Here is a 25,720-nt window from a genome sequence, read left to right on the forward strand (position 1 = left end):
CTTCTTCTTACATACTATATAATACGGCATAGTATAGTCTCTGCACTTAGTAGTTGTTTGCTAAGTTAATCAACTCAAGGTTCCAACTCCTCATTTCACACACTGACATCTTCTCATCTACTCATGACAAGAAAAGCAAGAAATAAATTCTGCCAAACCAGTTCTGTTTGTCAGCATCCTCCTTGGGAGCCATTGTTGGCGTCTCTTATCTCATGTAAAAACAGAATCCTCATCCTCTTTGCAAGAAACCATTTCAATTAGCTGTTCATCTTTTGTGCTTTAAATTAAACTAGGAGGGGCTCATGTCCTTCCAAGGCTTGAAAGTGCTCTAAAGGTCACCATGCATTCTCTTTGGTGACCTTTGGAGAAAATAAACAGGATTTTAACTCGAAACCCTGCACGCCCTCAACCACTCCACCCACTTCACGGCCCCTCTTAAACTGCAGGAAACCATATCAGCAATACTTATTCGTCACTCTGCTGCCCTTATGCAGTCCACCCATGTTTGCATTTGTTCCAGTTGGGAACATACGTCCGCGTTTGTGCCGCAAATCTGCATTCAAGAGCTAACCAGCCCGTTTGCTCAATTAATCGTACAAGCTGTTTCGATGAATTACTTGCTGCTGATTTTTGGCCTGGAAGCTAATGAATAAACATGAATTAAAAACATCATTTCACAACAGGACATGCTCCCACTTCCTGTGTAGACTGGACGCTACAAGAAAAACAGAGGAGCAGGAGCAGTCGCATGTTGCTGAAGCACATAAGGTCAGCTTTATCAGATAACTGTCAGGGGTTAACTAAAATCGAGAAAATGATTTAATCTCAGTCTCTCAGCCACTTCCTTTGCTTAGTGGTGTGAGGTGTTTTAATGTAAAGGGAGCGTGATCAGAATAGTTATAGAAATTAAACAAAGGTTTTTTTTTAACTATATATACAGTGACTGATGAGTAATCTGTGTATATTAAATTGAGCATACGTAAGAAAATACCTTCAGTCTCTCTAAACAAATAATGTGTCTCACTGATGGTGAAATGAAATGTCTCGGAGTTCGGTGAGTTTCATAATCCGAGACTCGGCTTGTAGGGGCAGGTATAGGAATGCAGCGATGGAGGCAGCGGAGATATTTCGTCATGTGCAGCCATGTAGGTGATAGAAAGTATACAAAGTGCGTGCATTGTTTTACTTTGTGCGCGAGGTGTGGCTCTGCCTCGCGTTATCTTTGCATTCCTAACTACACTAACTCCTCTACGCGACTGCCATGGCAACCCAGGAGGGGGGAAAAGGCAGTAAATCAGACACCCACCTCTCCCTTTAGCACACACACACACAATTAATTCCTGGTGCCTGGCTCTCAGAAGCATACGGTTACACGAGGGGGTTACCTTTTGAGCGTTCAGGTTTTAAGAGGGACGACCTGTGGAGAAGAAAGTGAGTCCTGAGGGAAGCGGTGTACATTCTGCCCCTCTCGCTCTTTGTAGTGTTTCCGACAAGCAGTAAACAGACTGACTGCAAACAGAAGTCCCTGCATTCTTTCATCTTTCGTTTCAAGCACCTGTTGAAAATGTTCAGATTTCACTGGAACTTTTTTTTTTTTTATTTTCAGGAAGAGGAGGAGGAGAATCGAAGAGAAGCATTGAGTTTCAAGTGAAAAAGTCCAATGTCTCCAGTGACTGACTAAAGAGTATTCTTCACATGCAGGCCAAATGCAAACAAAGACCTTTTGGTGTCGTGACAGGATATCTTTTATGGGGCCTCCTGTGGTAATGGGAAGTGACACTCAGAGACGGACAGAAACCTGAGCAGCACAATACCTGGTTTGTCAATTAGCCCAAACAAACAGAGAGAGAGGGCAAAAACTCTGAACTTCTCCTTTTGGTTAAGACTTTATGGAATGTGAAGTGGCTTCACATTTAACAACAACGTCCACTCACATTAACGGTTCACAAGAGCGGAGCTTTTAACACCCGCTGTAGGGAGAGTAAAGCTCATGTAGAATGACAAAAGGCATTTCAGAAAGTCCAGGAAAGGACATGATGAGATATTCAGTGCTTCTGTTTCCACTGTTTAGCAGAGGAGCGCTGAAAGGTTTGCTGCAGTGTCGTGGATCACGACTGAAGATGTGTTGTCAAAATCCCAACAAGGGCAAATAAACACAAAAGTAAGCAAAGTTTCATTGCTGCATTTGTATTGATCAGGACAATCAATACTTTAAATCCCTAAGAACTCCTCTCAGTGTGTCAAATTGTTTTCCAAGAAAATAATCCCTTCCTGCCTCAGATGTAACTCTAGAATGAGCAGAACCATCCAGCCTTCCCACTCGCTGCAACTCGAGCGCACCAGCTCAGCCGATACATACAAAGTCTGAATCTATAGTTTTTCCAGTACACTGCAGTTTTAAGGTGGAAATGCTCAGTCATGGCATTATTTCATTCACCGTGTGTCCTCCAGTACATAAAAACACCATATGGACACATACAAAAAAGCACAACTTGCATTTTCACCAGAGTAGGTAATTAAATAAAGACAGCAATGGAGATCACTTCTTGAACTAATGAAGATGACTCATCTCATTGACATAATTATATGAGTAAACTGGTGTTCCCGGTGTCCCAGATGAAGATAAAGGTGAAAACAAAGGGCTGTCCTGATGGCTGAATAGTTAAGTCGCATATCATTTAACAGCAGATGTTGCCGTTTTAATGCCAGGTATTGCTCGGTACCGTCTGCATAACACAGCTGAAATGGGAGGTAGAATCTCACACCACAGCCTCACAACTGTACAGCTTAATCTGGCTTTTTTTTTACAACAACACATCATTATTCATTCGCAGGGTATTAATGTCTGAATTACCGATTAACATGAAACAAGTCACAGATTTTGGAAAATGTACATAAGGGAACGTATTTCTGAGATTGTAAATACATTCTACTGTAGCAGTGACTTACACTCTAAGTAGCACTTCATCTTTCCATTACAAGCATAAGCTGTTTCAAGTGAATAATAGAAAAAGCTTTACTTCCATCACGCCAGGTTCACTGGAATTCACACTGCTGAGCTTGCATTCAGAACTGGAAACCATTCTCAGCACTGTAATGTACTCTGATATTGCTCCACTCATCATGGCTGACAGGGAAGGAGAGATAGTCCTATCTGACCACATTCATGCCTTCAATCATTAGAAGAAGTCTATTTCTTGCTACTTTGCATTAAAACCCACTTATCTACTCGCTGAATTTAATTTGAGATGATTGCCCCTTTAATAATTCACAGGAAAAAGAGAGCAGGTAGTGGAGGATTGCTGGAAAAGCAATGGACACGTACATGTAGAGCCTAAATCCTTACGCAACAACTGGCTGGATTTGTATTATCATTTACATTCAATATTCATTTTTTTATGACCTTATTCTGTATTTGCGTGATAGCAGCACAGGAGGAGAGACATACATCACACGGAGGCGTCAAGGTGCTGCTCATATTTTACCATCCCCATGTTGTATCTGTGGCCAGATCCTTTGCGATTGGCTCTGCTCCAACAGCATCCTCATGTTGCAGTGTACAGAGAGGTTACCTCTATTCCAGTCTCCCTCTCGCACACAAACTCACTGCAGCCTGCAGCACGCCGGCAAACTGCTAATTCATCAGTGTGCAGAGTGTGGCAGAGGCTCTCATTGCCAGCCGGATTAACATTAACTGGCTCTGGTTCCCCCCTTTATAATTTATGGGAGTGTTATAAAAGATGAGCAGCTCAAAATGTTTTATGGGGCACGCTGTACACACCCTAACAAAAACAGCCTCATGCCAGCACAAGCAAGGGCTGAGCAAATGTGACACGCAGTATGAGCAAGCGAAACTAATGGCGTCATTAATTTATCAGCAGTAATTCATACGTAATGTGTTGTAGATGTAGCTGGTTTGATGGATGTGAATTTAGGAAGAATCAAGCCAAATAGAAAGACACTTTCCCACACGTTCACCCTCGTGACATCCCTCATTATGTAATTTTCTCCTGAAGAAATTATGAAGGGGGAGAAATCTTCCAACACTGCAGCGTTCATAAGAGATTCCAATCCCTCTGCTGCGCTCCTAGAAGTTGTTCCTGCAACATCTCAGTTTCAAATGACAGCTCTTGCCGCGACTTTGCACGTATAGTTAACGAGAAGATTCTCAGCACAGACAATATCAGAACGGGAGTATGTGCTGCGCAAAATTTAATGTGCATCTAACGGCAGAAAGTGTCCAAAAAGCTCCTCGGACGTCATGCCACATTTTTATGCCACGCACAAGCTATTTGAATTACCCCATTAGCAGAATTATTACATGCTCCGTGCTGCCAAAAGTAGATGAAATGCAACAAACTCTTAATCCTCTTGAGAGGATTGCAAGTCTGTCCAAATTCAACAGGTGGTCTTGTAAAAGATATCACTTTTCCTGGATCCAGTCTCTGCTGTGCCACTTATGCTGATTGTCTCAGCTTTGCTATAAATCCTTGTGTGACGCTCGGGAAGCTGGTGGGTTCTGTGTCCAATCAGTTCCGATGGATGGATGTCTCCTCTACATGAAGTACATCACACTAGTTACAGATCTAGTATTGAGGTTTTTGTTTTGTTTTTTTTCTTTGCTGAATTTGCATTACTGTATCTCTTGAGGGTCTGTGTTTTTTGGGGGGGGGGTTTTTGCTATCCTCATGGCAACCAAGAAGAAATGTCCAAAAAAAAATGCAGAACAGACAACACAGAGCCGATTCTTGGGCTTTAAACGAGTCAAAAAGCCAAGAGATAAGACCTTGTTTTTTAAGTGTTATTTCTCAGTAGGACATGAGAGGACATGCTCAGTTAAAAGGTTAGTCTCTATGGATGACTGGCTTCATCCAACACTGCGGCTGTGTTTGTCACTCCCTCGCCTCTCCTTTTGCTGCCTGTAATGGAAACCAGCAGGGGTCCGGCCTGGCTCAGTAGCAGCGCCAGTGTTTTTCTATCACTCTGTCACCCTAGCCATGATGAACAGAAGCAGGAGTGGTCCTGGAGGGGGGGGGCAGCAGAACCCAGAGAAGCTTGTATACATCCAGTCTCCCCACTTCAAAAGGGCCTCTGATCAAGATTGATTGCTTGCAGAGTAAAAAAAAAAAAGAAAAACTGCTCAAGTCACTGGCGTTTTTAACCAAGAAGTGCTTGATTTCCTTTTGTAGTTTCAATCTGCAAGTTAGATTTTTTATTTTTTTTTGGGTGGGGGAGGAGGTGGATTGTGTATTTAAAATTAAAACCACCCTTATGACAGCTTGCAGGACAGAAGCCTCAGTTGAAAATCTGGAAGTGTGGCCACTGGCCAGACTGCATGGCTGGTTAGGAGCTCCTCCCACCTCCCTGTACTCTCCCCCACGCTGCTGCTGCTGCAGAGGACTCCTGCGCGGCTCCTGCACTCCACCTCTGCACAGTGCAACAACAGCAGCAGCAGCAGTATGCCCGGCAGGAACCGAAACCAGCCTGCAGTAACAGCAGCAGCAGCAGCAGCACACAGCCTCCTGGCTCTTTAACCTGTCGCATGTGGAATACGTGAAGGCGCACGGATACAGGCTTCTGCGGGAATCCAAAAAAAAAAAGGCAGCTACGATACAGTTGTGTTGATTTATTTTAGATTTTGGAGAGCTTTTGTGTTGCCAGGGAGGAGAAAGTCCGAGCAGGTAAGCAGTCATTCAGCAGCCAGTAGATAACCTTGGCTACTTCAGCATGGTTACATGGGAGCTGGCGTTTTCCATCTTTATTTTCCTCACATACACCTGTTTTATTTGCTTGGATTTATAAATTGAGCCAAGTTGTTGGGATTTCCTGTTGATGTGTTATGCAGGTAATTAAATAATATATACATATATGTGTATATTATGTAAATTACCTGAGATCATGAGGACATAAAGGGGATTTTCTGGCACAATTACGCACCGTGTACCCAAATTTGGCACACACGTTCCGCCAGATCTTCACGATGATTATCACGTCTGAAAACCGAAACACGTGGGCTGTTTACCTTTATTACGCACTGATGCTGAAACAGAAACGTGTGAAATACCCAAATGAACGAGTACAAAGTGGAAGTTTTGGGCAAAGTTCGCAAGTTTTTGGCGGAAATCCCTGCGAAAAAAAAAAAAAAAAGAAAGCAGGTTGTGGCCGCAGAATGAATGGGGCTGTGTGAGTGAGCAGGCGTGACAAATGCTGCTCGTAAAAGAATTTGTATTCAAAGTGAGCGACTACACACTGATGTGACCTGGTTATCAGACTGGACGAGAGGTTGTCCAATTATTTTGATTATGAATGGCTGGACTCTGTTTTGTATTTCTGTGGGGATGTCATCCAATTAAGCGTGCGTTTTCAGAGCATGGCAATGCGATTTAGAAAGGAGGAAAAAAAAGAAAGAAGCAGTAGTGAGTAGGACAATGCAGTGAATTACAGTAACCCAGAATAATAACCATCAGATGCTTTATAAAGGCTTTACCACTGATGGTTTGTGTGCTTACTGGTGTGGTTTTTTTTTGAGGGGTCACATGTGTCTGATGCTTTTGCTGCAGAAAGATTCAGCCTGTAAAGTGCACTTTTACCAGCTACTGACTGTTAATCTTCACCTTAATTGCATGTCTTTGTCACCATATCTTTGGGCTATTTAAACTGTTGCCAACAGCAACCTGACTGCATTCTTCAATCCACTGCAGCCTGTTTTTCAAGGGGAACAAATGTACAATTTTTGCCTCGAGCAGTAAATATAAAGCTCCCTCAGCTCAAGGTATTGGATTTTTTTTATTATTTCTCAGCAATACAAGATGTGTTTGAGACCTCTAGTGGCCGGGCAGCTGTGTTTGTGTGAGGTTCAGTGTATGTACAAAGGTCAAAGGGACATGAGGAATGAGGCTTGTCACTTCAAGGTTTATACTGTCTGTACAAGGTGATCCAAAACTGTAAATTCCAGGCCGGTATCATTTTTCCTCATCTTATTTTTCTAACACGCGCATGAGATATTCTCCATCGCTGTATATTGGAGGCAAAGCTTGAGTTTTGTCATGTGGGTGAACTTCTGGTTGTTCTGCTCTGTGTGTGTGTGTGTTTGTGTGTGTTTTTACAAGAGGAAGTGAGAAATATTGAACCTTGAGCTTAAGAAGGTGTGGGGAATGTAGACAAGGGGGTCTACCTCTGTTCAAACAAGCAGGGCTGAACATGTCAACAAGAGCTAGAATATCCTCCACTGTCCGCGGTTTTGGCGAATACAGACAGAACACAAAAATGTTTCAGGTGAACCTCCTGTGTTGTTGGTATCGGTGCTGGAAAAACAAGCCAGACAACACAGACCAAAGCGACTGGCAGCCAGTCTAAAGCTGCAAACTAGTAGCCTAATAATCTGTATGTCTCTGATCAGTCATCTCTTCGCATGACTCATGCCATAAGATGTTAGGCAAGGCTCAGTTTCCTCTGTTGTCGCAGGAACGCTTAAACAAACAGTGGGCTAGTGGGTGCTTTCCTGCTCAAACTGACTCAGACAGAACAAAGAAAAATGTAAACATGCATTATCTTTACCAACAGGAAAACTCTTCGTGCCTATAGGATTAGGAGATCGCAGGGTTGTTATTATCGGCACAAGTCTCAATCCAAATCTCTTTTTTAGTCATTATAAAGATCAAGAGTAGCCGTATCGAAATTAATTCAGTGATATTACAGTGAATTATTAAACTATAGTCCTCATTTCAATTGTTGATTTTCCTGCCTCGTCAGCTTTTTCTAGACAATGAGTCTAACTTGTGAGCTAATGAAGCCGTGTGTCATTGCAGCACCTTGTTGAGAGGCAATTAAAGCTGTGTAAAGAACTTGAAAAAGGGACCCCCAGAAGCAAAGGAAACACATGAGCTCTCTGAAATGGTGTTGATCTTCTCACTGTCAGTCCAGTTAAACAGGACACAGCGAGGGAGAGGAAGGAGGTGTGTGTGTGTGTGGCTCGGTTTGTTTGCGAGACAAGGAGGAGGACACGCATGTGGAGTGGGAGATTAGGGTGTGTGTTTGTGTGCAGAAAAGTGTGTGGTGGGTGGGGGGGTTGGAAGGGAGGTTGTCGTGGGTGTGAGATTCACCCTGGTGAGACTTGCGCCTTTAGACATTCCTGAGATTCCGACCTCCGGGATGCTTGAGGCTCCTCCGTCTTCTTCGAGCATGTCGGGGGCAGCAGAGGACTCTGGAGGTCTTTTTATGTTGCTGGGCTCACACCGGCAAGCCCTTTGGTTGAACAGAAACCACATACCCTCTAATTTAGGAGGCCATGGGAACATGTAGCACAGCACACATCGGGGCTTCTTAAGTTACATCCACGGATGACACTTATATCTTAACAGACGTCTTCTATGAGTTTAGAGACACTTGTCAGCCCAGACTGTCTCATCTTTCCGTTTTCAAATAGGGTGTTTGAACTTTGTCATGTTTTTTTGTTAAGCTTTTAGACATCATATGTTAGCAGTTTAATCGAGGCCAAAAACTAGAATATTTCTAGTCAGAGTATCTATTGAGCAGGATGTCCTTTTTTCTTTTTTTTTTTTTTTTGTCTGATCTACTAAATAAGGTCAGAATCTGGGCCGAAACTGATCCAGTCTACGAGATTTTCCTTGGAAGAATAAGCTGTCTCTTTGACAGTTGGATTTGTACAATGTGGAAATAATGGGATTTTTAGATTAGTCACAGTTTTCATGTGTTGCAAGCAATTTCACTTGGCCACAAAAACAAATGGGTTCATGATTGTAATGCAACCTGTGACGATAAAGAACTTATTGACTTCATTCTTTTAACAATGTGCTTCATTCTTCTTTCCTCGTCTTCTCCATCCCGCCTTGTGATCCACATCTTGTGACGTCAAAACCTTCCGTGGGCCAGCCATGAGAGTTCATCCTGTGTCTGCCAGACACCTTCATAGCCACTTCTGACCAAACCTGATTTAGCAAACCGAAGATGTCAGCGTGCAGTGACTTTGCAGAACACGTGTGGAAACCCGGCTCTTGTAAGAACTGCTTCCACCCGCTTAGTGCACACAAGACTGTCGGCGTCCTGGATGGCAGTGCGCCAGCCGCTTGTTTGAAGAGCAGCCTGGGAGGCGATGAAGAAGCTGGAGTGACGGCGCCTTCACACTACAGCAAGCCAACCATCGCTGTCAAACCCACCATGATGAGCCTGGACACCAATGAGTCAGCTGACCTCAACATGAACATAGAGCAGGTGAGTTCTTTTTTAAATGTTTCTTTTCTGTGTTAATGTACATATTTCTATCTGGATATCTATATCTGGGTTTTAATTTGTGCTTGTGTTTACTTGCAGCAGGACAACACAAAGAGCCCAGCAGAGCGGTTGGGCCTCAAGAAGATCTTAGACCTGTCACCTCTTTACATTGATAGTAACGGCTGCAACAAGGCCCACCGAGATGCGGTTCTACAGAGTCCCGATGCAAAGATGGAGTACAACAAGTGCTTCTCTTTGACTCCCTTGTCCCCAAGCATCCTGCCCAAAGACTCCATGATCATCAGCAACATCTTTGTAACCCAGGAGGAAGGTCGAGGTTCTCAGAGTTTGAAGAAAAATGCCAATGAAGACTCCTGTAAGCAGCAGAATAGTGTTACCGCTATTAGAACTAAGAGCACTTATAATGGAGGAGGTGTGACTACCAGAACAAACTATCAAGAGTCCCATCAGTCATCTGTGGAGATACCTTTGTCAGCGGATATTGTCCCTTCCAGTCCTACCACAAATCATAGTAATGGTGTAAGCAGTGGGAGTCCTACCACTGTTACCACAAAGACATCGAGCACTTCTCCCACTTCCTACACCACAGCCTTAAGTGTGGATGCAACTAGCCCAACATCCCTCCACTCTGTTCCTGCTCTGTCTAAACAGAGCAGCCTATCGGACTCCACTTGTTCTTATCGTAGCAGTACAGATTCACTTCCTGGACCTGAAGGGTCAGGAGGAAGACAAGACAGGTCAGGGAGCCCCCAAAGCCCTCCAGCCATGGGTAGCCCACAGTCCACTCCCAACTCTCCCAACTCCCCCAACTCCCAGACAGACTCCGAACCCATTTATGCAGAGAGCACCAAGAAAAAGCGCAGGCCGCAACAAAATGGACTGCAGTCCAATCCCGGGTCCCCGAATAAGACCAAGCAGCCCCAGTGCTCCGAGCTTGAAGTTTCAGGAGAGAGTAAACGGGCCACCATCACTGTGATGGCCGCTCACACAGAGGAGAACAACAGGACTTTCTACCTGTGCAGCCCAGATTCAGCCGTCAGCACCCAGTGCCACTTCAGCCCCACAGCACGGAAAGACCCCAGCAGCCCAGCCTTCCGTTGGCCCAGTCCCAGCCACAGCGCACCTTCTCTGGCCCCAGAAGCCTGCCTGACCCCCACTCTGCACAACAAGCCCCAGTCCAGCCCACCCATTCCTCCCAAGAGGAACACTCGCTCCCCAAAACTGGGCACCTCCAGCCTTTCACCGTCCATGTCCTCTCCAGTCCCTCTTCCTGAACTTCCCAAACTGGGCACCTCCAGCCTCTCACCATCCATGTCATCTCCTGTCCCGCTCCCCGAGCTCCCCATGCTCTTCCTCGTCTCCGCGAGAGAGGGCCACTTCAAGGTCCCAACGGAGAACCAGAGTGCAGCATCTGAACGCTGGCACAAGCCTCACCACCACAGTTCTGCCTGGAACTGCCGCATCGAAGAGGAAGAGGAGGAAGAAGAGAGGGAGCGGAAAGATATGGAGAAGAAGAAGCTTGTTGCCAACGCAGGGACAACCTCTCGGGTGACAGGCCTGCTCAATGGTGCTGCTGTCTGGAAGGAGGCCAAAGACTGGAAAGCCCACAGCAGCCCCCCTCCGATGACAGAGCCAGGCACGGCCCCCCCGGCTGGCCCAAACAATGGTGCCTGTCAGGGGGAAACTGGGGGCACCGGCACAGAGGAGGAGGTTAAGCATAACGGGAGCATGCCGGCCAAGCAACCGTTGCATGGCGGCTCATCAGAGCTGCTGGCAGGAGGGAAGGGAGCCGCCAGCAATGACCCCAATCCACCACCTCCCCCACCTAAGAAGCTGCACAGGTAAGATTAACAAAGAACTTTTTGTTTGGCATTTACATTTTCAATTGTTGACCTTCAAACCAGATAGAATGCAGCATTTCAGTAGGACTACATTTGTACAGCTCAGAAAAATTTGATTATTTCCATTATTGATTAAAGGTTTAGTTGAGGCTTGCTTATTTATTTCGACCAATACACATCAAAATATTCAGTTTACAGTGTTACAATGTAAAAAAAAGTAGGCAGTTCTGTGCAACTGGCTGCTATTCTTTCCCTAAAACTTAACTAGGAATCCCTCTTGTACAATCCTATATCTGTTAATAGCAAGTGAGTGGAACTTCTAAAACTGTTGCACAAAAATACTGTATAAATACTCTTTATGCAAAATAAGGGCGAAGTACAGAAATGCAATTGCCATCCTAAGGAAAGGTCAGTGTAAAACATTGTTTACAGTAGGGCAGTCATGTGAAAGAGAGTCTAATAGATCCTTAATCACATACTTGCAAGTCTGCACGTACTATAAGAGGAATGCCGTGTATTTATCAAATGTGAGCTGCCAATTATAGCACATATTTGCATCTCTGTTTATGTACCTGTGACTTGCATCAGTATTAATGGGACTGCAGTTCAGCCGCGACACTGGGGTTTCATTATTTTACATAATTTAGCACTTAACCACGTGCACTTAGTCCAAATGCATTTTGCTCTCATGTGGAACAAGCATATACATGCATCTTGCTGCAGTCATCTGTGTGAATCTTACAGTGCCTTCTCCTTTCATAGCATCATTATTCAGCCTTGAATCAGCCTCCATTCTGTCGCCTTGCGATCATTCAAACTGTCCCGGCATATTCCTCAATGCACGCCTTGTTCTATTCACGCCAGCAATGTGACTTTTTCAATTCTAATTAATGCACAAAATGGGTCTGTTAAATAGTCCGCTGCTGTGTCGTGTTGCTGTAAGTTTGTTTTGGCTGCAGCACAATAGACATAATTGTAAAAAAAAAAAAAAAGAAGAAGAAAAACACTTCTTTTTTCCATTTCCATTGTTATATCGGGACAAATCTGTATTTAACACTTGCTCAGATGCATCCATGGACAAAATAATCATCATGTTTGCACTGTGGTAGTAATTTATCTTAAATTTTGACTGCTCACATGTTGCAGCTGAAATACGTGCCCTGGTTAGTTGCTTAGTAACCGTATTTAACTACGTCATTTACAGGATGTGCGAAATGATGAATTCTCACCTTTACTGGTCTCCGGGCCTTTGTGGCCATTTATTAGCTGTGACATATGGTTTAAACTGTGTTCTCAAGAGGCTAAGAATATATTCTGGTCCCTGAGTCAGCTACCCAAAGCAGAAAAAGAGAAGAGCGCCTGTGTTGCAGTTATTAGAGCATCAAATGATTACCTCAAAATAAACTTTGCTTTGTCCGTGACGTGCAACACACAACTGCGACTTCCTCAAAACAAGCAGATGTTTTGTCAACTTGAGCTAGACTCAGCAAAAGCACGGCGGAGAAGGTTTTGCTGTCAGTAACGCAGATTGATGATCACGTTTCAAGGGTCCTTATGTTTGCGGTAATTCTAGGAAGGACTCATCTCTCCTGTTATGACATTGCCGACATTCTGCGCTGATAAAAATACCTTGTCGAGACACATGTGGGAACACGCCTTTAGCCAGCCAGCGACAGTTTTGGCTTTCTGACGTTCCAAGTTTATCGGCGGGTTTAGTGTGTTTAATCAACAAGTGTCCCTGGTCACCAGGAATCTGCTGGACGTGAAAAACTAAAGGGAAACCGGGTCAGAATCGACTTTTATTGTTTAGATTTATTATTGGCATAAATTGGAGTCTTGTTTGTTGCCTTAATGGAAAACACTCGCCACACGAAGACACATGTACATGCCCCCTGTGAAGCAGCATTTTGATGTCCTGAATCATTTAAAACCCACAGATGGTTTCTAAGATCTGCCTCCCAGAGTCTTTGATCACAGTCGAAAACACCAAATTTCGGCTCCTTTATTCTCTGTAACATGTCACCCACCATATCATGTGGTGGGTCAGCCTGAGAGGCGTGTGTGTTTGTGCATGTGCCTACGTCACGCATGAGTGTGTGTGTAAGTAGTCTTTAACAAGGAAGGCGTGTCGACTGGTCAGCGAAGGTTGCCAAAAGGAGGGGCTTTAGTGAACAGATTGTTGCCCCTGGCAACTCCCAAACTGTCCCAGCCTGGCAATCTGTAGAATCAGAATTTATAGAACAGCCATGTGAATTCAAGTCCGCTGAGTCTGACTTGGACTTAAATTGCCATTTGCTCTGGAAGCTACTGTTCCAAGACGTGCCGCCCCTCCCTCCACAGAGCCATCCTGATTGCCTTTCTGCAGCAGAGCAGATAGCATCTTGTTGCTGTGTGACAGACTTAAAGCTGCTCTGAAGTGAACTAGTAGGTGAATGGGTGACTGCTAAAAATGAGATATGGGCGCTTTTTTTCCACGCGTCTAATAGGTGCTATTGCTTTTCCTGCTGAGACACTTTAAATACACATATGACTCGTGTGGAACCAGGGTTGTGTTACTACACATGGCGGGGCTTTAGAGAGCTACCAGTCTGATCCAGGGGCATTTTGTGCCCGCCAGCCCGTCAAGGACCTCTGCTTCTCCAGCATGAGGTAGGCACCTGACAGCAACTTTTTCTCCTACTTAGCCCTGGTGAAGTGTGTGAATTGACATGCGTTTATCATTTGCCTTGTAAAGGGAAATACTGATGTTTTTGCTCAAAGAAAATAGTAAAGTTTGTGTTTCAGGAAGAGCATAGTACACCACAGTGACTTCAAAGCTAATCAGAGGCCTCTGCTGTTTTCATACCTCTGTCGGTTGCTTGGTAGTCAAAATTCAGATGTAGCTTTGAACACAGTGAAGTTTATTTCCTCCCTCTTTCACACCTCGCCTTCATCTCTCGTGATCTTTTTCTACCAAGATTATCTTATTTCCTATTTTACCCCCTCCTATTAGCACAATTAAAGTAGTGCTCAAATAAAAAAGGTGAGAAAGGAAATAGATCATAGATAGAGGGACAATAGAGAAACAAAATTAGATTTGCAGGATGTTTTTTTTTTTTGTTTTTGCATATAAATGAAAGTAATAAATAAGGAGGTAGGTGACGGAGAAGACGATAACAAAGCAAGGCTGGAGCAGTTTGCAGAAGATAAGAAGTATTTGTGTCAAACATTAATGGATCTTGGTTTATGTGACTATATAGCCATGGTAACTATGCCACAATCGTGGGGAAGAAACAATGGGTGTCTTTCTTCTCGGCAATGAAGTGTCACATATGCACAGCGGTTGCATAAACTGTCATCCAGTACAACAGAAATGCAATAAATTCGGCCTTTGTGAGTCTTCATATGAATGGAACACCTAACAGCTACATTTTTTTTAGTACGATGGCACCACAAGTACAGTTCAACAATACAGTTGGACATAAAAAAATAGCATTGTCAGCTTTCCTTTGAGGTTGTGGGTTTGCTATTGAAGTAGATGTTGTGTGTGCATGCAGCTACCTCCACCTCCTGCACAGACATCGCTACGCAACTCTACATCTTTTTGACAAACTACGAATGCATCGAGTATTTCTCTCAACCAGCTCAGATCGTGGCTAAAAGATGACTTAGATATAGAATCCGTACATGTTTGCAAATGAACTTTTGCACAGCCACCTCTGAGATGGCCTCACTTGATGTATTTACCACAGCGAAAGCCCCAAATGAGAGTCAGGAAGTGAAAGCCGTTGTGTGAACCTGACCCACAACAACATCAACAACACCACTGCAGTTTAGTTTGGGTCTCATTTTACACTGTCATGCTGCTATCTGTAGCTAGTTAGCTGTAACCCCAATCCGATCCCTTTTTAAAGCTCCCCCAGTTCCTCCCGCACAGCTTTATTAATACCAGCACACGCGTCAGGGTAGCATGTGTGTCAACAGATCTAGTGTGTTACTTACTGTAGCACAATTGTCTATACTCTAAATCTGGGTTTGCTGTTGTTGCCGGGTTGATAGCAGACTACAAACCTTATCTGACAGGTTCACTGGGGAGGTATCTTGTGTAGACTGTATTTCGATAAACAAAGCGATTAAATCAATTCTGAGGAAACAAGCAATCAAGCTGCTTATTAATAGATGTTTGGGCATTCCAAACACGGCGATAAAATCCTGAAGAATGGTGCATTTTTATGTCATGACGGCATGCATTTTCCGCAATACTGTTTGAAGTAAAAATCATTTGTTTTGATGCTGTCACATTGCAGATAACAGGGGCTTGTAGTGCTGCAGTCGCAATTAATTAAAACTGCGTTTATCATTGTTTACAATTTTACAGACAAAGCAATTAACCGACAAAATAATTGACACACGAGCCGATAATGAGAAAAAAAATGCAGCGGACCCTTAATGTTTGTGCATTCTTACACGCAGCCCCTGATTTCGCACGTTTTTCCTCAGAAGGCTCCTTCATCCGTGTGCATCCTCCCACAGGACATAAGCAATGACAAGGAAAATCTCATGTTTTGGATACAAATCTGGGAGATCTAGAGTGCGGCATGCACAAGCGCACACATGGACACAGACTCATAATCCCCGCAGCCATTAGCATTTCTCCTGCGCCTCAGTGTTTCCACTGCCTTTCATCGCGGCTCTTTTGTCTGTAAAACGATAGCGGATCCTTTAGCGAACTGCCCACAGAGAATACCTAACCCTTTGTCTCCCCCCTGTGCTCCTCTCCTTTTCTCCCTCCTTCATCTGTTTGTTCTGCTGATTTATGGCGGAATTGAAGTCAGGGGCCGGCAGATAAATGGACGGAGGAGTCATTTCGTGATGGAAGAGAGGAAAGAGAGATGAAGGGAAGGGATGGGACTCTGCTTCCATGAGCCATTAGCGGGTATAATGAGACGAGTGAATGGCTGTCACTCAGCCTAATTGGTCACCTTGATTAGAAACTCCGCTCATGCACATTGGCGTTTATAAGAGGCCATCATGGGAGTCAGGAAAATGAATAACAAGAAGCTTCTTCCAAGCACATGAAAAGAACCAACACCCTCGTTCCATCCAGCGAACTCCAGTGATACATTTTAAAAAAATATTGTGGTTGTAGTTTGTGCCTTTGTCTAAAGTTGAGAGATAAGAAGAGCACTCGCAGTGATAGACAGTCAAAACTGAATCATCATAACTAGAGATATCGTTGGATTCATTCCTTTTGCCTGTCAAAACATAGCACCTGTGTTACCCATAATACAAAACAACTGCCAAGAGTTTGGTCAGAGATTTGTGTGTGTCATGCTGGTAGCGGTTGATAAACCCTCGAGTCACCAGCCACAAGAAGTGAAGGAAAGTTACTGGCTCAAGGAAATGTAGGGAAATCTGGTGTGCCATTGTGGTACTGTCATGACGAGTGGCCACAGTGGTCAGCGTTGAGTAAAAGTTAAAATATTCTCAATTTAAAGATCCTATGTGTAAACCCTCTGTGTAACAAATGAATGTACATCTCACGTATCCCCAGAATATCCAATTTCAGCTCAGAGACTACACAGTTTGTTCGCCCTGCTTCCAAACAGGCTGTTTCACCGCCTGCAGCTTTAAATCCAACTGAGCGGCTGCAGCTCACACCCCTGTCAGGAAGAACAAGTAGCAGGTTCAGGTGAAAGAGTTCAGGTGGAAACTTGAATGATTCATTCAGAAACATTCAGAGACTCCCTGATCCATGGAGAAAGAAAAGAAACACGTTTTTGTCATATTTTGTGGGCTCGTAGACACAATGGGGATGTAATTATTTTAAAAAACAATGAAAAACAGATCATTCATAACATGATCCCTTTAAGGTTCGAGTGTGATTGGTGATATACTTTGGTTTACTGTTTCTAAAATGCCTGACATTTTTGGAATTGTTAGGTTATTTGCTACAGAAGTGTGCCTTTCTAATGAGGAAGTGAGAGCAGCGTACTCTGACAGTGCTTTGTCGTCATTTATAAGGAAACTACGTACTCTTTCCCGTGAACTTATTAGTAATAGAACGCAGGTAAAAAAAAAAAAAAAAAACATCAAGAGGAAGTGGAGTAGTTCCACATTTACAAACACGTGCACAAAAAACTGTCTTTCTGTAGCAAACCTACAGACTGCAGCTACTTCGGGGCACTGCTGCCAGGTAGGCTGATGTTATTTAGAAAAGTAGGGACATAAACAGACACAGCAAAAACACTGGAAACGCTGGAATGTATATTTGTTCATATCACATTGACACATCCCTGCCTTGCTGTTTTCTCCATTACAGAGTGTGCAGTAAGATGAGTGGCAGCAACATGGAGCTGGACCGCTGCAGCCAACAAGGGTCAGTAGAGAGTCCGACTTCATCTCTACGGGGCCTGAGCAGCGCCAGCCTGCCGACTGCCTCCACTGACAACCTGACTGCTGACACCGGTAAGTACTTCACACTGAATTTGGTCTCAGTTAAGTAGATTTTAAGGACAGCTGAGTGGTGCACATGCATTTACTCCCACAGAAACATGCCCGGGGAGTCCAGGGTATTAACTGATTACGTATAAATGGCGATGCCAGGGGATTATCTGACATCTGTAAGCCTATTTACACAAGTCACATTGGTATCGGTGGACGTTAGTTGTGCTGCTGTTTCACAACATTTAACTAGAAAGATGCACTTTGTTCAGACTGCAGCTGAGCAACACTAAAAAAAAAAAAGAGGAAAGGGAGTGCAGTAATGTTTTACAACAACACTATCAGCTCACTGTCTCTGTTCCTCTTTCCTCGCACAATTTGTTATGACTGAGCGTTCGTTTTCAGAGCAGAGTTTAGGATTTCTAAATTCTTCAAATCGGAGATGTGCCTCCGAATGAGTGGCATCTGTCCTCGGTAAAAGAAATGATTGTCATCCTTCACATATCGGCTTTAAACTTCGGTGGCGCTCAGACGCTTGTAATTGCTGCAACTTCCTGAGAAATGTTGTTTGAAGAGATAATTATGGACTCTGATAACGAGGGAAAAAAGGGCTTGGCTACATCCTACAGAGTAGTTCTTTTTTCTCTTTACAGTCTTCCCCCCTGTCTGAAAGCAGTTATTGAAGACTGCACCACGCAATTATCTCAGTATCTGTCTGCTTTAGCGTACTGTCAGATTCCAACTTTAAGTCTTTAATTGACAAATGGATCATAATTGGATGGAAGATGTTTTGACTGTCACCTTGAACCCGGGATTGTGGAAATTTCCAGCTCTTTTGAGGAAAGCGGGTATGTGTTTGTACTACGGCTGAGCGGTAGGCAGTGACAGAAGGGGTGTAGTAAATAAATCAGATTCGCAGCTGTCACCCAGGAATATGGAAGTCTGCGAGTGGAGGTTAAAGAAAATTAACTCACAAGGGCATTGAGAAGCAAAGCACATATTATGTGAAGTTACAAAGGCAGTTAATAGAATCTCTTTGTGTTAGTATCTATGTTTAAGTGCATGTCTGAGCCTCTGTTTACCAAGCTGACACAGGTTGTGCTCTATTGTTTTTTTAATTTCCTTTGGTGCATGTCAGAATACTCCAGTGAGAAAGTTTGATATCTGTTCTTTCCTCAGAGCTCAATCATAATTTCAGATCTGCCGACCTGCTCATCTCATTTTCCCCTCCCTCTTAGGTTCTCGGGATGCTTCTCGGCTGTCTTGTTCCTCCCCATTTACTCGGAGTCCAGTGGCCTCGGCTCCAGGGTCTCCTCACCCACCCTCCTTTAACAGCTTAGGCAACCAGCCACCTCCGCTCCCAGAGAAAAAGATGGTCAACCGCACCGTGTCAGCTCCGGACAGCGCAAACGGAAAACCCTTCATTCGAGCCTACCCACGCCTCCCTTTCACCGGCTCAGAGACCAACGTGTGTCGATCCGCTGACCTCAGGTCCAGTTTACCATCCAGCCCTGTGGATCCGCGGCCCATCTTCTCCTCCAACGAGTCTCTGGAGCACTGCCACGCCCCGCTGGGTCGATCCTCGAGGTCCCGGACGCTGGACGAGCCCTTCAAGACTCACGGGCGCCTGGGCGTACACTGCCGAAGCAGCATCACCTGCTCCTCTTCGCCCCAGCTCAGCGCGCCCTTCACGTCCTCGGAACCGGGTTCAGCACCGAATCTGGGCTCAAGCTTGCAGCTCCAGACTCTCCTGAGTAACATTGACAGTCGAGAGGGAGTGTACTCCAAACTGGGCGGCCTGTATGCGGAGTCTCTGCGGCGCTTGGCTCTAAAGTGTGAGGATCACTTCACTCGCTCCCAGAGGAACCCGCTAAGGTTCGAGGAGAGCAACTGGTCTCTGTTCCGGCTCACATCTAACAAGCCGAGCTGCAACGCAGGAGATGCTGTGTACTACTCTGCTGCCTGCGCCTCAGACCCAAGCAACTCCTATGCTGTAAAGGTAATTCCTAAGCAATGAGCAACTTCTTTGTCAGAAACTGCAACAAAAGAGGGTGTATCTATTCACAGCACAACCAAACAAACTCATGCCATTAAACTGATGTTAGTAACTCACCTTATTCCAACCACTGTTAGCTTTCTACATAACAGCAGATCAGTAAAGTTGTGCAGGTGTGGAGCCTGTTGCATGCACTCCTCATTTAACAGCTCACCGCGGTTACGCCTCCGTGTACGTAAGTTTCCTTATGACTGCTTCACTGTGAAAGTCACAACGCTGTTTGGACATGTCGAGTGTGAACTAGCAGCACGAGGAAAGGTTTATTGAAGCTGTAATAAATGCAGCTTTGATACAGTGTTAGGAAGGTATATCGGAGGATGAAATCAAACTTAGGCTTTTTAGATGAGTCCAAAATGTAAATAAGAGAGTTTGACTTCTTGACGATCTTATGACTTATCCTTGTTTTTGCACCATCAATGCCTCAAAGAGATTTAATAGATGTTTCAAGTAACTGAATCTGCTACTAAACACAAATAACAACATGTATGAGGGTTGTAAACAATTGTGGACTCTCTTTTTGGTCGTTAATATGAAGGAAAGTGTTTTTGTAACGTACAAATTGTGTTTAAGCTCCGCACTCAGAACTTATTGTCGAAAATCTTGCAGCTTTACTGCTGGTCTAAGTAATTATTTGGAAAGTGGGTGGTGTAAATCGATCATCTAAGCAGATTTCACGGTTTGAGGACAGCACGAGGAGATCAAAACTGTTTGTTTATAGGCTACAGATGGGATGGTCCCGCGACAGTACCAACCTACAAGGCATGCAGAGTAAATAACGAGGAAGAAGGGTGTGGATTGAGTCACTGATCTTTGTCCCGAAGTCATCAGCAGCTGTTTGTATTGTACGTGTTATGTCACAGCCTGGGTGTTGCTTAACATTTGTGGGCCCAATTAATCTTTAAATTCCAGGCAGGATTTACAGTCAGACAAACCCCAGTGGTCAAGTCCAAGAACACACACCCAAAGTAGTACGAGATCACTTTAATTAACACTGATGGTTATTACGTATTATAATCTCAGCACTGATTAGTCTTAAAGTGTACATTTGCATAACTACATGTACTGATTTTCAGACATGATACCAGTGTTTTGCTAACTACAATCTGAACCCCACCACAGAGGAATTTGGTCCAGTTAATCACAAAGAAGAGATTAGATTTATAATTCTGATCCCAAACACAATAAGAACTTTACTAAAATTTTCTGGAAAACACTTTAATGTGTTTCAGATTTCTGATGGAATAATTAATACAGAGACTTTTCCTGTCGCTTGCAACAGAAGAACAAACACTAAAGGGCTCTAGTAGTTAACTTTGATCTAAACTGAGTCCTCTCCTGGAATCGACTTGCCTCCTAGTGGCTTTAAAAATCCCTTTTACAAAGCATTAAGTTGAGGAATTCGTTTAAATCTGCATGAAGGACGCTGATTTCTCTTGAATGAGAACAGGAACTGAATCGACGTTGACCTTGGAACTTTGCTAACAAGAATTCTTTTGTTATGTTTCTTGGCTCCACTCCCTTCCCGTCTCTCTATGTGGAATTCTTCTCCCCCTCCTTCTGTCCCTTTCTCCTTCTCTGCTTCATCCCTTTCTCCCTCCCTTTGTGTGTATACCTCTCCAGATCTGTAAGAGCCCCTCGGTGGATGCCAAACAGGGCCATCTCTACGGTCTGTCGGTGCAGCAGAGCATGCCTCCTCACTTCAACCTCCAGCAGGACTGCGGCCACTTTCTCGCCTGTGTCCCCCAGAGCATGTTGCCCTTTGATGAAGTCTCTCTGCCCACCACGCCTGCTTCGTCGCTGCCTCAGCCCTCCGCGTCTGGCCAGCAGGTAGACCGAGAGCGAGTGGTGGTCATCACCCCGGAGATTCCTCAGCAGACAGCGGCTGACTTTGTTCGGGAGTGGGACATGTTCCATAAAACTCAGCCGGAGGTCTACGAGCGCCGCGTGTGCTTCCTCCTGCTGCAGCTCTGCAACGGCCTGGAGCACTTGAAGGAGCACGGGGTCACGCACCGTGACCTCTGCCTAGAAAACCTGTTGCTGGTGCCTCACCAGCGAAGGCCCTCCCAGTTCAGCCAACATGCCAGCACTGACAACAGTTCAAGTGGAATAGACATTCAGCGTCACCTTCCCCGACTTCTTATCAGCAACTTCGCTAAGTCCAAGCGTCGCTCTGCAGAGGACGCTGCCTCGACCAGTGTGGACCCTCGTATTAAACGTGACCACGCCAGGTTGGCGCCTGAAATCGTCTCGGCGGCCCAGTACCGCAAATTTGATGAATTCCAGACGGGCATCTTGATCTATGAGCTCCTCCACCAACCCAACCCGTTTGAGGTCAGTCCAGCACTGAAGGAACAAGACTACCGCTGTGAGGACTTGCCTCCCGTCCCGTCTGTCTCCCTTTATTCAGCGGGCCTCCAGAGGCTGGCCCAGCTCCTTCTCCAGCCCGACCCCATCAAACGCATCCATATCCAGGAGGCCAAGCGTATATTGCAGAGCCTGCTCTGGGGCCCCAGGAAGGACCTGATGGAGCAGCAGTGGGAGCGACACGGACAAGGAGGAAGCTTTGTGGACGGATCCCGACACGAGGGCCTCCTCAACTGGCTGGACGTGAAGCGGGCCCTGCTGATGATGAAGTTCGCTGAGCGTTCCCTGGAGCCGGAGAGGAACGCGGAGCTGGAGGACTGGCTGTGCTGTCAGTACTTCTCCTCAGCTCACCCTCTGTCCCTCTGCCACACTGCTGAACTGCTCTACTCGCTAAAGTGATGGCGAGTGGAGCCAAAGTCACGTGTGAACTTGTGAATGTATGTACGAGAAAGACCAACGTCGAGACAGTACGGCCGGGTCCAGATACTGTGATCCTCTGGAGGAACTGTGAACCTGCCCCACCTGTTCGTGCTACTTCTACATGCATGAGAGCCGTCCACTCTGTACTGTACCATTCACACCAACAACAGCATCCCGCTACAGACAGACAACTTGACCTTTGAAAAAAACACAGCCGGTCTTGTGATAGTCACAAAAATACGGACAAAATCGCAAAACATTCACATTCTCGGACTAGAATCGTTTTGTACCAGTGATGCTGAAGAACTCTTCGGCAGAAAAGGAAGAACATGGACAGTATTCATAATTCTATAATACACTTACCAAAGTTTCATGTTTGACACTGTATTGTGTGTATTTATTAAGTATCAATGGAGACATTGTACGCACTGAAGACCGGCTAATATTTCATAACCTTGTGTCCGCCAGTAACGCTGTGTCGTATCTACATGTGCAGCTAACTTTGTCTATATACTGTATGGCTAATTTGTCTGATAATGAAAATATGAGGTCATCCGCAGACTCACTCTGTTGCACCTTTTCTCTCATATGTTTAGACATAGGCACATAGTGCTGTACTGTATACTGTGTAAACAACACAAACTTTTCTTTAACTGAAACCCACAGAAACTGGTTTACTAGTTAGATCAAGGCAGCCTCTCTTCAGTATATTCTGTTGACAAAACAATTGGCAGTGTTAGAGATCGCTCCTACTGAACGGATGACGCCCAGTTTTTTTTTTTTTTCCCCTTTTGCTTACTTTTACTATATATTTAAATGTTTTTCGACATTTGTCACAGTGCCTTTTGTTCTTTGTACATGTTACAGTGACTCAAGCCAAATGTAAATATTACTGATCATTCGTCCTTTGTGAAACTGGCCTTTCACAGAATGTTCTAGTAACAACTTTGTACAGTGATTTGTAGATGATATTAGAAGAAGAAGAAGAAAAAAAAATGAGCCCAAGCAGGTCTTAAAAAGCCATGAATATGAGCAGCGGTTAAAAAATATTTATGATGTACTTTGTTATCCTGTAGCAGTCACTGGAATTTCTCTGTTTATTTTCATATGTGGATTATCAAGTTTTTTTGTTTATTTGGCACAGCAGCAGCTCGGCCTGTGTTTTTTTTTTTTTTTCCCTCCTATGTCCCATGTCGGCTTCAGAGAGAGCTTCAAGTTTGAAAAATTTTTAAAGAATTTCCTAATAAAGTCTAGAGGGGCAAGAGGTTACCAGCCTGCATGCAGGTTTTTGTCCAAGTTGAAGAGAAAATGGCCTCAATTCACAACTAATGCATTATTGGTTTGAATTCTTTTGTGTGTGCCTCACTTATTTGCATCCATCAATAAACTGTGCATATATTTTCTCACAGTAGTATCTGGTGTTTTGAAATGATTATTTTTCTTTAACACATTAATTCTAACGATCAGGATTGAATGACCAATCCTGTTTCGGTCAAGTTTTAGATGTTTAATCATCCTATCAGACTTGTTCAGACTATTGCTGTTATTGGCACATTTAATGTCTTTACTAGGGAACCGACAGTAGAGAGACGACACAAAATGAGGGATGATTGAAGCACAGTTCCCGTGTTTTGTGACACAGAAGGTGTAGGGAGTTATTTTGAGGAACAACAGGGAGCACAGCCCATTCACAGTAACCTTGCCTTTATGTTTCCTTCTCTATTTTCTGGGTTAGAATTTCTATTGCTCCCAAACACATTGTGAAAAAAACCTGTGTGGCATAGTCGCAAAATGAAAAACCTTGTAACAACTAGTGAAAATTGCGAATGCCAGGGGCGTTTAAACTCCTCAGCAGGATGCAGCTGAATGCTCTCTGTTTTCCCAGTTGGGTGTAAATACGCTGTGCCAAAACATAATGTGTGTGAGGCCATTTTAGTTTGAATGTTTGTTATTAAGGTATATAAACATACATAAACTACTGTGATTATTTGCGCGGCGGCCACAGGAACTTGATAATAAACTGTACAGAACTAACGGACGGGAGAAACTCAGCCAAAGCAGAAACATTCGCTCTTGTGGAAGACACAGAGGGCACTGCACCAATCAACACAACAGGTTGGTCGTGTTGTGGAATCTCAATTTGAGTTCGGAGCCTCAGGCCAAAAACAGACCCCCAGACTCCCCACCCCACCCCGATCGCTCCCTCCCACCACCCCCACCACCATGTAGCTTTCTGCTTCACATCACTCCTTCAAAACCACTGGCTGCTCCCTTGTCATAGGTGGAACTATGTTGCTATGGTGTTTTGACCAATGGAATGGCATTTCCAGGAACGCAGTCAGTCTCTGTCTCCCTCTTTCTTTCACACACACACACACACACACACACACACTTACCGCGAATGAAGCAGCCTGTTGAGCAGGAATCCAAATAACCCCCTGGTAACAACAGCAAGGCCCCTTCTTTGTTTGTCCAGTGAACACCGGTCAGGAGGTTGCATACTTTATTTGAGAAAATATGCTTCCCTGCAAACTGTCTTTAGCCCAAGACCTGAGAATACAAAAAACAGAATTGACACACTCAGCTAAAAAAAAAAAAAAAGACTCTGGTAATAATGCAACTGCAGTGGAATACATTATTTAAGTAATTCACATCACTGTAAAAACATCGCAGAAGATAACCAGGTGACGACTGGCCAGACATTGACAATGAGACATACTCATTTAAAGGTAATTCCTGTACAAAAATATACACAATGTATTCATGTCTGTGCAAGCAACTGTGATTTAATTCTTTAAATTTGATGATGCAACTGGGTAAAATGACCTGACATATACACTTTGTAAATGTCTTTTACATTTTATGACACATTATTATCAGGCAAAGTAGTGTTTTATATCATTTTTGTAGAGTTTTAATCCCCAATATGTAAATTACTTCAGTAAAGTCACACTATAAATAACACCATAGGATATTAACCATAATATTTAAACCTGTTTGGTTAATTATTAACGCAAATCACTTTTTTTTTTTTTTTTTTACTAGAAAGCACTTTGGTGCAATGGCTGTTGCTTTAAATGTGCTGTACAAATAAAGGTGACTCAACTTGACTTGAGCGCCTACATTATCTCCAAGTGTTTTATTGCTTTCATGTAAAGGTGTACCTACAGTTTAAAACACTAAAGTACTTCTTTAGTACTTACATGCGTGTCAAGATTTCTCTATAAACACGACACCTCCCTTCAAAACCACAAGCTTGACAGCTTGCAAGTGTGTATTCTTAATCCATCTTCACCTGTTCACCCCACTATTATTTTATGCTCATTGGTGGCTGGCTCACCTGAAATGAGCAGCCACTGTTATT

The 25,720-nt window shown here is 44.1% G+C and overlaps 1 protein-coding gene across 2 annotated transcripts; it reads left to right on the top strand.

The window, feature by feature from the left end:
* The first annotated feature begins 5,386 nt into the window (after positions 1 to 5,386).
* On the top strand, positions 5,387 to 23,767 carry prag1 (PEAK1 related, kinase-activating pseudokinase 1). Of its 2 annotated transcripts, none has more exons than XM_008285563.1 (6): positions 5,387 to 5,681; positions 8,893 to 9,231; positions 9,331 to 11,093; positions 17,395 to 17,540; positions 18,755 to 19,515; positions 21,193 to 23,767. In XM_008285563.1, exons 2-6 carry the CDS (start codon positions 8,968 to 8,970, stop codon positions 22,333 to 22,335), a joined length of 4,077 nt encoding a protein of 1,358 aa, XP_008283785.1. In that variant the 5' UTR covers positions 5,387 to 5,681; positions 8,893 to 8,967; the 3' UTR covers positions 22,336 to 23,767. The 2 variants fall into 2 exon arrangements, with proteins under 2 accessions (XP_008283785.1, XP_008283786.1); XM_008285564.1 differs by having other exon boundaries at positions 9,334 to 11,093.
* The last annotated feature ends 1,953 nt before the right edge of the window (positions 23,768 to 25,720 follow it).

This window comes from Stegastes partitus, unplaced genomic scaffold (assembly GCF_000690725.1).
Source record: "Stegastes partitus isolate 25-593 unplaced genomic scaffold, Stegastes_partitus-1.0.2 Scaffold409, whole genome shotgun sequence".
Classification (NCBI taxonomy): Eukaryota; Metazoa; Chordata; class Actinopteri; family Pomacentridae; genus Stegastes; species Stegastes partitus.

Coding starts and splice junctions, on each gene's coding strand:
- prag1 (XM_008285563.1), top strand. CDS start 8,968: ATGTCAGCGTGCAGTGACTTTGCAGAACACGTGTGGAAACCCGGCTCT. Junction 9,232..9,330: donor TCAACATGAACATAGAGCAG/GTGAGTTCTTTT, acceptor GTTTACTTGCAG/CAGGACAACACAAAGAGCCC. Junction 11,094..17,394: donor CCACCTAAGAAGCTGCACAG/GTAAGATTAACA, acceptor TCTCCATTACAG/AGTGTGCAGTAAGATGAGTG.